The sequence below is a fragment of the Trachypithecus francoisi genome, unplaced genomic scaffold (assembly GCF_009764315.1).
Source record: "Trachypithecus francoisi isolate TF-2019V2 unplaced genomic scaffold, Tfra_2.0 Lachesis_group5, whole genome shotgun sequence".
Classification (NCBI taxonomy): Eukaryota; Metazoa; Chordata; class Mammalia; order Primates; family Cercopithecidae; genus Trachypithecus; species Trachypithecus francoisi.
The window spans coordinates 69819843-69831008 of NW_022681470.1; the positions used below are offsets into that span (position 1 = coordinate 69819843).

General features: G+C 39.4%; 1 protein-coding gene across 1 annotated transcript in view; it reads right to left on the reverse strand.

Annotated features, from left to right (window-relative positions):
- NSL1 (NSL1 component of MIS12 kinetochore complex) overlaps window positions 1-11152 on the reverse strand; it is a 44722-nt gene extending 33570 nt beyond the window's left edge. Inside the window, exons 1-4 of the mRNA XM_033195571.1 lie at window positions 10874-11152; window positions 6948-7026; window positions 2894-3024; window positions 885-939 (exon numbers count right to left, since the gene is read on the reverse strand). Coding sequence (XP_033051462.1) covers window positions 885-939; window positions 2894-3024; window positions 6948-7026; window positions 10874-11107 — 499 coding nt within the window. The 5' untranslated portion in view covers window positions 11108-11152. The remainder of the gene's footprint in view (window positions 1-884; window positions 940-2893; window positions 3025-6947; window positions 7027-10873) is intronic.
- Window positions 11153-11166: the final 14 nt, after the last annotated feature.

The window sequence follows — 11166 nt, forward strand, 5'->3', positions numbered from 1 at the left end:
TACATTTTTAGCAATGCTAGTTCTGTTGCTGGATTTACATAAATTTGTTTGTGTCAAGTTTCTTTCTCCCTGTTGTATGGGATACATCTAAATGGAAACAAAACTGAGTTCAAAGGCATAATGAGTATACTTATCTCTTCTTAAATTCAATGTATTTTTATTTGATTTTAGAAATAATGAGAAACCGGCCGGGCGCGGTGGCTCAAGCCTGTAATCCCAGCACTTTGGGAGGCCGAGACGGGCGGATCACGAGGTCAGGAGATCGAGACCATCCTGGCTAACATGGTGAAACCCTGTCTCTACTAAAAAATACAAAAAACTAGCCGGGCGAGGTGGCGGGCACCTGTAGTCCCAGCTACTCGGGAGGCTGAGGCAGGAGAATGGCGTAAACCCGGGAGGCGGAGCTTGCAGTGAGCTGAGATCCGGCCACTGCACTCCAGCCTGGGCGACAGAGCGAGACTCCGCCTCAAAAAAAAAAAAAAAAGAAATAATGAGAAACCAATGATGATGACTGCACCAGGTGTGACACTATGAGAGAATGCTTTAATAGTATAGCTTTGGCTGTAATGCAAAGATTGAAAAGCACCATCACAGAGAGAGGAGGGTATTAGAAGTTAGAAATGGGTATGTGTTATAATAGTCTGCATCAGGTGAGAACTTTATAAAAGCTCAGATTCCGGGGTAACACCCCTGGAATTCTGAGTCAACGGGTGTAAAGCTAGTCCTCTTAATTCTAGTTGAAATGCTAAACATCAATAACTTGTAGGAAGTTAAAGCATCAAAGGGAGAATATCCTTGATGTTGATCCTTTTAGAAGAGTATCAGAAACCCATAAAAATTATAAGCAGATGCTTCATTTTTACCACAAATGGATACCGACTCACCTGGATCAGTGTCATATTTTAGGTCCAGTGGATGTACAACAGGGTGGTACTGCTTCTAAACATAACATAAATTAAAACAGATTTAATCACTTAATGCTTCATATAAACATCTCTTTCAGCTAATATGGCAAATATACTAGAGTAAATAGTACCATTCTTTTGAGGAAAAAAATTAAATCCTACTGTCTGCGGGGAAGAGGAGGAGAGAAGGTAAAACCAGTCAAACTAAGTCTGAATTACGTCTTTTACAGTACTGCCACCTACTGCATACACTGAAAAGTGGCACCACAAAAAAGTATCAGAAGAAGCAATCAAGCAAAATAAAAGCACAGAGACTGAATGTTATGTTTAAAGTACAGGGTAGTCTCCAACTGTGAACTGACTGTGTTTCAAAAGTTCATTCAGGACAAGCGTTTGGAACTCAAAATGCATATTTCCATGAAAACTTGGTTCTAAAAGGTGGCGAGGCTACATTACCACCACACTAAGCCCATATATCCTGTGACACACTGAAATTATAGTAGCAGAATTACTGGCACAGAATCTACAATTCAGGCAAAAAGAAAGAGGAAAGTGCTCTTCCTTATTCTTGCCCAAAGCCAGCAGAAGCCAAAAAGGTTAAAAGAAAGAAAAGAAGAAAAAAAGGTCTTCTGCCAGCTGTGGTGACTCACACTTGTAATCGCAGCACTTTGGGAGGCCCACACAGGAGAATGTCTTGAGCTCAGGAGTCTGAGACCAGTATGGGCAACAAGCAGGGAAGAAGGGAGGAAAGACGCAGGGCAGGGCATGGCAGGGCAGGGCAGGGCAGGAAAAAATTTTAAAAAGGTCTTTGGTATCCTCACCTCATCCATTTTGCACTACTTTTTAAACCACCATAGCAGTACCTCACCTAGGTCAACCATCTTTCTTTTCTGCAATATTGATGACTAGCTTTGGGGGCTTGGGGGCAGTGGGGCAGTAACAAGCGAGACACTGAAAAATACACTTTGAATGTTTTTCCTGAAAAAAACTTTCAAGTGGGAGGGGTGGGGGAAGTGATGGAATGGGGTATTTGAGAACTGCTATAAAAAAAAGTTAAAAATTCTGCTCATGAATTTGTTTTTCACAGAATAACTAATATGTTTTAGACACAATATTAAACCGGGCATATAATGCCCTGAAACAATCCTGAAACCGAGGTAACTAGAAGATTTATATGTGAATGTGTATGTACTAATTTCAAAAACTAAAGGCAATAGTATAGCATAATCTAAACACAACATGTACCTCACTAGAGGGACAATGCTATTCCCAGCAAACCTCCCCTCCCTACCAAGGGAAGATTTGGGTCCAATTTACATGTGGATTTCCTATTTCCTACTGATTATTTTATCAGATTTCCTAACAAATCTGAAAAGATGAGGGTGTAATATGGTTGGTCACTGGTATCTACAGTAATTATAAGAAGGAAGTCTATGACTCTGCTTGTCTAAAAAGCTCATGCCGAAGGAGCTGAATTCCTGGTCTTGTGACCCAGATGGTTATGATTTTTGCAGCAAAACAAATTACGCCCAATTCATAAAGCAAATTTCAGTGCTATGAATAGGTACTAAAACAATCTCATCATCAATTTAACTAAAGGGCCTTCCAAAATATACAAACATACAAATATATGCCAAAAACAAAGACAAACAAAGAAAAGTGTTGAAAGAAAAGCTTCTTTTTCCATCCTGGTCTCAGAATCATAAAGTCATTGTCAGTCTTCCATCGCCAATTTCAATTTTAACCACTCACTATATCTTTCATTTTTTTCATTTTTGAACCAGTGTGTTCAAAACACAGTAGAGTATGACTATACTATGTCATAGTACAATTTAGAAAAGGAAAGTCTTTTAAGAGACAAACAATACTAATTGAGGCAGGAAAGAAAAAGACAACAAAATGTCACTTATCTCCATGTAGAGCCTTATATTTTAATGTTTTTATTGTGGTAAAATATACAATAACATTTTAAAAGCAAATCATCTTACCAGAATTTCTTGTTTTGCTTTTATGGTTTTGATGACACATTCCAGGATCTTTCTGGGATACTGCTTACGTTTTGTGGCTATATCTACTATGATTTCATCAAACTGATCTTCAAGTACTTTGATGTCAGAATCTATTTGAGAAAAAAATGTATATATAAAAAGTTCCCTAAAACTCATTGTTTATATTCTGTATGGAAATGTGCTATAAACTAAATTTAGAAAACACAAAATAATAAAGGAAAACAAATATGACAAGTTAATGAATGCCCCCACTTTGGTAATTAATTTATTTATGCATTGAACAATCAATTATTGAACATCTATAAGAAGCTAGGCCTAAACAAGAGAAATACAAAGATAAGCACAACATGATTCCTACTCTCTAAGAGTTCACAGTTTGCTGAAAGAAACAGATAATTGCAGAGCAAACTGAGAAATGCAATAGAGGTATGAACAAAATGCCATCAGGACACAGAACAATGGAAAACTGACTGACTGGGAAAGGTAAGATTTTAAAGAAGTAACATTTGAGCTTGAAATAGAAATGTAAGTCCAACAGATAAAAAGTGGTAGGGGAAAAAAGGAATAAGGAGAAGCATTTTAGGCAGTGGAAACAGTATTTGCAAGATCCTAATCTTTGGAGACCTGAGAAAAGTTCTAAATGGCTTCAGAATAAAGGAAAAGAAAAATGGATGATAAAATATATAAGAATCAGGCTGTAAAGGGTATTTAATATTAGGGATGCTAAGAAGTTTTGACTTATCATGTACTGAACCAAAGCTATGACAGTAGCAGTGAGTGGAGTAACTAGATCTGAAATAGGACTCAACTGGATTGATGGTAGGAAAAACTGAAAGACACAGTGAGTTTAGAGTTTCTTTCATTTAGCTAACTCTACTTTCTCATATGCTTTTTCATGTTTTAAAACAGTGATTCTCAAACGTTAGAAGAAACACCTAGGCCGGGCGCGGTGGCTCAAGCCTGTAATCCCAGCACTTTGGGAGGCCGAGACGGGCGGATCACGAGGTCAGGAGATCAAGACCATCCTGGCTAACACGATGAAACCCCATCTCTACTAAAAAAAAAAACTACAAAAAACTAGCCGGGCGAGGTGGCTGCGCCTGTAGTCCCAGCTACCCGGGAGGCTGAGGCAGGAGAATGGCGTGAACCTGGGAGGCGGTGCTTGCAGTGAGCTGAGATCCAGCCACAGCACTCCAGCCTGGGTGACAGAGCGAGACTCCGTCTCAAAAAAAAAAAAAATAAATAAATAAACAAACACCTAACGAGTATGTTAGGAGTACAGATTTCTTTTTTTTCTATATACTTTAAGTTCTAGGGTACATGTGCACAACATGCAGGTTTGTTACATATATATACATGTGCCATGTTGGTGTGCTGTACCCATTAACTCGTCATTTACATTAGGTATATCCCTAGTGCTATCCCTCCCCCCTCCCCCTATCCCACGACAGGCCCCCGCGTGTGATGTTCCCCACCCTGTGTCCAAGTGTTCTCATTGTTCAATTCCCACCTATGAGTGAGAACATGCAGTTTGGTTTTCAGCAGTACAGAATTTTGATTCAGTAAGTCTGAGATGGGGCCCAGAAACGAAGCACCCTAGATGAAAGGAATGTAGGTGAGCCATCTAACTTTATTTTGAAAATCATTTTAAACAGTAAAAATATTAAGTCATTACAAATACTAAAGAGCGAAGTTCTCAGGTTAAATGGTCCTCATATTGCCCTGTTGTGTCAAAGTCTATGCTAGAAATGGACTTATTTATTTTATTGATCACAAGCTTTATTAGGAAGAAATCTAACATCTGAAACATAATTTTTTGAAACATTTTGAGAAACTGCTGATATGTTTTGGTATATACATATCAGATAAAGATAATCAAGTATATCAGGTATAGTCTTTCATTCATGTAACAAATATTAACTGAATTAGTTCGAGGGTACCCTTTTTTTCCTTTTTCTTTCTCTTTCCTTCCTTCTTTCTTTCCCTTTCCTTCCCATTCATTCTCCCTCCCTTCTTCCCTTCCTTTCCTTCTTTTCTTTCCTAGATAGACACACAGATTGATTTTCAATAGCTTTTGGGGTACAAGTGGTATTTGGTTACATGAATGAATAGTACAGTGGGGAAGTCTGAGATTTTAGTGCACTCATCACCCAGTAGTATACATTGTGAAAGTACCCTTCTTTTGAGGGCAAGAAATAACAGTTATTTCTTACTTTGAATAATTATCTATATAAGCAGCCCTCCCTAAATTTTCATTTATCCATTGAAAAAGTTAAATAATTAGCCTGAAGAAAATAATGTACTATTTCACAATTAGTACAAAAAAAAAAGGTCTCCCAGCTAAATCTTCCTTGTAGAGAGGGAAATCCTTTCTTAACACCACCCAATGATAAAGCTACAACTAAAATGCATAACAAAATTTGAACAGGAGCCAGGCAAAGACCTGTAATCCCAACACTTTGGGAGGCCGAGACAGGCAGATCACCTGAGGTTGAGAGTTCGAGATCAGCCTGGCCAACATGGTAAAACCTATCTCTCTTAAAAATACAAAAATGAGCTGGGCGTGGTGGCAAGCACCTGTGATTCCAGCTACTTGGGAGGCTGAGGCATGAGAATCGCTTGAACCTAGGAGGTGGAGGTTGCAGTGAGCTGAGATCATGCCACTGCACTCTAGCCTGGGTAAGAGTGAGACTCTGTCTAAAAAGAAAAGAAAAATTGAACAGGAAAGAATTATTCATTAATTCAATATATTTCATAGGTGCCTACGATAAGCCAAGAGTTGAGAACAAGATCAGGCACAGTGGCTCACATCTGTAATACCAGCACTTTAGGAGGTTGAGGCTAGGAGTTTAAGATCAGCCTGGGCAGCATGATGAAACCCTGTCCTCTACCAAAAATACAAAAAGTTAGCCAGGCAAGGTGGTGCATGCCTGTAATCCCAGCAACTCGGAAGGCTGAGGCACAAGAATCACTTTAACCTGGGAGACAGAGGAGGCAGTGAGCCAAGACTGTGAAATCGCACTCCAGCCTGGATGACAGTGAGACTTCATCTCAAAAAAAAAAAAATTGTCTTTTTAAGGAGCCTTCTACAAAGATGTAACCACATCCTTTACATGGTAGTTGTATAACTTAACTTCACACTTTCAAGGGTATTTCACTATTCACTCTAGAGATGACTTACAAAAATACAACTTGCTTTGTAAATAATTACAGAAATTCCCTGGGCCTCTTTTGTCATCTGGAGATAGCTCTACAGTATTTTCCAATAAACTATTGACAAAGAAGACTACTGACGTCATAATCTCAGTTTATTTTTTATTTTTTTTCCAGCCCAGAGGTCTTTTATTTATTTTTTTTAACACCTATTATGCCATGAATTCATAGGGAATAGGTTCCAGCAGCTCAGGCTCCTTCCCACTGGTTCTCACAAAGTGTGCTTCTCTGGGTGGAGCAGGCTGGCATTTCAGTTGAACCCATGTACCTTTCTCTTTGGCTTCATTCTTTTTCTGATCATTTTCCTTCACGCGTTTCAGGAAGCTATATTGGCTCTTAGAGTGCTTAATGTGCTCAATATGCATATTAATTCTCTTGACAAGAATCTTGCCCTTAACTTGTTTGTTTACAACAATGCCAACAGCATGCTGGGGAACACTGTAGACTCTTCCAGTTTCGTCATGGTAACACTTGTGGGGCATTCCTTTTTGAATAGTACCCATTCCCTTGATGTCTACGATATCACCTTTCTTATAGATCCCCATATACGTGGCCAAAGGAACAACTCCATGTTTTCTAAAAGGCCTAGAGAACATTTATCGGGTGCCTCTCCTCTTTCCCTTTGTGTTCATCATTTTGGCAAATTATTGGAAGATGGAAGTTCCGGCCGAAAGACAATCGCAGTTCTTTATTATTCCCCTAGTAAAGAACTTCTTGAAAATAAATAACACTAAATACGGAGATTAAAAAACAGCATTCAAAACAAAATTAGCTGCAAAAATAACCCAGAAATTAATAATAGAAGGAAAAAGTCACATACCCATAAAACAATTATCTGAAGCTTCCTGCCATGCGTGTCCATTAATGCTGATATTCTCTTGCACAGCTGATTCAAAAGTCTGCAATAAATTCACAGTAGTCAAGTCACTAAAAATAATTTTAAATACTAAATTCAAACGTTTTGGCAAAATAACACTTCCAGATTTGTGACAGAGGAAATAAAGAAAAGTAGCAGAATAGCTAATTAGTATATTTATTCTTTTCAATGAAGATTCCAGTTCAATCATTGATTCCACCTGCACTTTTGGTCTCATAGCCATTATGCTACCCAAGAGAAAATCTGATACAAAAATTTGGAATAGTCTTATAAACAAAAAAAAAGTACTCCTAGAATGAAAGAAAAAAATCTAACAAATTTAGGCTCAGTTGAATCTCAAGAGTATAAGTACTATATATGCTGCTGAATGACTGTTGATGTTAACAAGAGGAAAAATATACATGCTTAAAAATAAAATTAATTTATATTTTATAAAGGGCTATATTTTGGAGAGATGAACATTTATGTAGGGATGAAATGGCATGAAATCTAAGATTTGCTTTAAAATAGCAAATGTAGGCCAGGTGCAGTGGCTCACGCCTATAATCCCATCATTTTGGGAGGCCAAGGCAAGAGAATTGCTTGAGGCCAGTTCCAGACCAGCCTAGGCAACACTGTGAGACACCCTTCTCTACCAAAAAATTTAAAAATTAGCCAGGCACAGGTGCACATGCCTGTAGTCCCGGCTACTTGAAAAGCTGAGGCTAGAGGATTACTTAAGCCCAAAAGTTTGAGGTTACAGTGAGCTATGATTGCCACTGCACTCCAGCCTGGGAGACAGAGGGAGAAGCAACTGTAACAAACTTTTGACATCTGTTGAGTTTGGTGGTGGATATATGGGTGTCCACTGTACTAAACTAATTTTTTATAAGGTTGAAAATGTTCGCGATACATTAAAAGATAAAGAACTAAAAAACAAAAAACAAAAACAAAAAATAGACAAATTGGCCTTCATCAAATTTTTTTTTAAATAATGAAGGACTAAAGGAATTTGGCAGTACACATTTCCTATTAGCCAATAATTTCACTTCTAGCAATGTATCCTAAAGGACTACTCTCATAAAAACACAAAGAGAATGTGCTAGAAATGTTCATTTCAGCACTGTTTGAAATTTTTTTAATTGTGAGAAAAAACCTAAATTCAAAATTAGATGAGTTAAACAGACAATATTCATACCACACAGTACCTAAAAAGAATGAAGACAATCTCTACATAACACTAACAAGTAATAGACACGTTTGGTTTCAAAAAAGGCGGGTCAGTAACAGTTCATCAGCATGACACTGTTAATGGAGACAAACAAACATAAACAGAGAGAAAGAGGTAAAGCCACAGAAAGGGGGCATAGAAAGTTTTCTCTCCCCAGGTACTCTCCAAAATAGTACATTATGTCCTAGAAGGAAGAGGGCTGGGGAAGGGGAACTCAAAGAAGAATTTTGCTTTATGCTATTGTTTGAATTTTTTATGAGCATAGATTTTGTACCCTTTGTATAATTAAAAATAACATAAACCAAATGACTGATAATTATAAGTTAAAGTACATATTCTACATTTCAAAGATTTCATAAAGTAAATTCCTTATTTTATGGTTTTGTTTTTTGTTTTTTTTGAGATGGAGTTTCACTCTTGTCAAGCAAAGCAGGCTGGAGTGCAATGGCACAATCTTGGCTCACTGTAACCTCTGTCTCCCAGGTTCAAGTGATTCTCCTGCCTCAGTCTCTGGAATAGCTGGGATTACAGGGAAGCGCCATCACACCTGGCTAATTTTTGTATTTTTAGTACAGACAGGGTTTCACCATGTTGGCCCAGGCTGGTCTCGAACTCATGACCTCAGGTGATCCGCCCGCCTCGGCCTTAAAAGCGCTGGGATTACAGGTGTAAGCCACCACGCCCGGCCTATGTATGTTTTAGAAGTACTTTCAAGAATTGCTGAGAAAATATATTGTCTTTGTAATATTCATTGCAGACTGCTACCAATACTGTTTTTAAAGAAAATCTGCTACTAAATATGCAGTTTTAAACAGAGATACAACATAAAGCTTCTGCTTTATTTAAAATAAAACACAAGTGAATTCCTGTGGTAGTCTAAGCCCTGGAAACTTAATCTTGTAATTCACTTTATCATCCCACTAAATAGGATATAATAGGTTAAGCCAAGTTCCTCTTTTTCTGTAAGATACCTAAATGTTTTAAATACCGTAGCACTTCCTAGAATCAGACAAATTCTAAGATCATTATACAACAAAAGTCTTCTCCCAAAAACAGATGTCCTGAGATATATCCCTATTCTTGCCTTGCTTGCAAGGAGGGAATGACATAAGAGTCACTATATACAAAACTACATACAGAGTCACAACCCAGGAAGTGTTTCTTCATTTTTCCACTTAGCCTTTTTTTTTTTTTTTGAGACGGAATCTTGCTATGTTGCCCAGGGTGGAGTGCAGTGGCACGATCTCGGCTCACTGCAAGCTCCGCCTCCCGGGTTCACACTATTCTCTTGCCTCAGCCTCCCGAGTAGCTGGGACTATAGGTGCCCGCCACCATGCCTGGCTAATTTTTTGTATTATTATTATTTTTTTTTTTAGTAAAGACGGGGTTTCACCGTGTTAGCCAGGATGGTCTCCATCTCCTGACCTTGTGATCCGCCCGCCTTGGCCTCCCAAAGTGCTGGGATTACAGGCGTCAGCCACCGCACGACCCCTTTTGCCTGTTTTAGAGTGAAAACACTTTCTTTACAAGACTAAAATACGTTTAAAAAAATTGTGTTGGTTGAAAACTCTATTATCTACGATTACATATTTGCCCTTATACTGCATTTCCCCAGCCTTTCTTAAATACTTTTGCAAAGCCCTGAAGGTGGTAGTTTTTTGGGAAGACAAGAAAGAAAGGGATTGTGTGCTTCTTATAACAGGCATCAATCTACTTATCGGTAGGGGAAAAAATTAAAAGCTCATAATACAGCACATTTGTGAGTTATGAAAGACCACAGTGCAAACATTAAAAATAAAGGTTAATAGGCCTGGAGAGGTGGCTCACGCCTGTAATCCCAGCACTTTGGGAGGCTGAGGCGGGCGGATCACGAGGTCAGGAGATCAAAACCATGCTGGCTAACACAGTGAAACCCTGTCTCTACTAAAAATACAAAAAATTAGCCGGGCATGGTGGTGGAAGCCTGTAGTCCCAGCTACTCGGGAGGCTGAGGCTGGAGACCGGTGTGAATCCGGGAGGTGGAGCTTGCAGTGAGCCGACATCCAGCCTGGGCGACTGAGCGAGACTCCGTCTCAATCAATCAATCAATCAGGCAAAAGGAAAGACCAAATGCTGGTTGGGTGAATGGCTGACTTCCAGAATTACCCTTTCCAGGAGAATTCCTCATTGTCTAGGGTTGCACTGTCCAACAAGTGAGCCACCAGCCACTTTGTAGTTACTGAGCACTTAAATGTAGCTAGTTCAAAAGATGTGCCATAAATGCAAGACACCAGATTTGAAAAAGCTTAGTACGAACAAAATAATGTAAAATATCTCATTCATTTGATATTATTACACGTTAAAATATCTTGGATTTATTGGGTTAAACAAAATGTTTTATATCCATTAACTTCACCTATTTCTTACTTTTAGTTTAAAACTACATAAGGATTAGCTTGCCTCGTATTTTCACTGTACAGCGCTGGTCTAAGTAATTAATAAGACCCAGGTGACATTAGCATAGATTTCTTTCTCCCCTAGCGTTTCTCCGACTGGTTCTACGGTAGTCTGGGACACCGTTAATTCTGCCAAGGCCTGGCGTGGGATCTTTCTGAATCCTAAGATCCTGGGTGTTGGGTAAGGGGGTGATAAGTAAAGAAGTGGCAAACTGGTCCCGTACCCACTGCGCATCTCGCAGCGCGGGCTCTCGAATCTCCTCCGGCAGAGCGTCCCCGAGCTTTTGCACAAAGCGGCCGCACAGTTGTAGCATTTCGGTCACAGCCCGCTTCGAGGTGCAGCGCACCCGAAAGTCCTCTCGGGGAGTGGCGGAGACCAAGGCCTGACTCTCTGTCCCCGTCGCTAGCTCCTTGTCCCATGACGGGTCAAGGACCACCAACTCAGAAGACCCCGCCATTTTTCGTCTGAACGGGGGGCGGGGCACTCTGGGAGCGGAAAAGTGGGTTCCCACTGGTG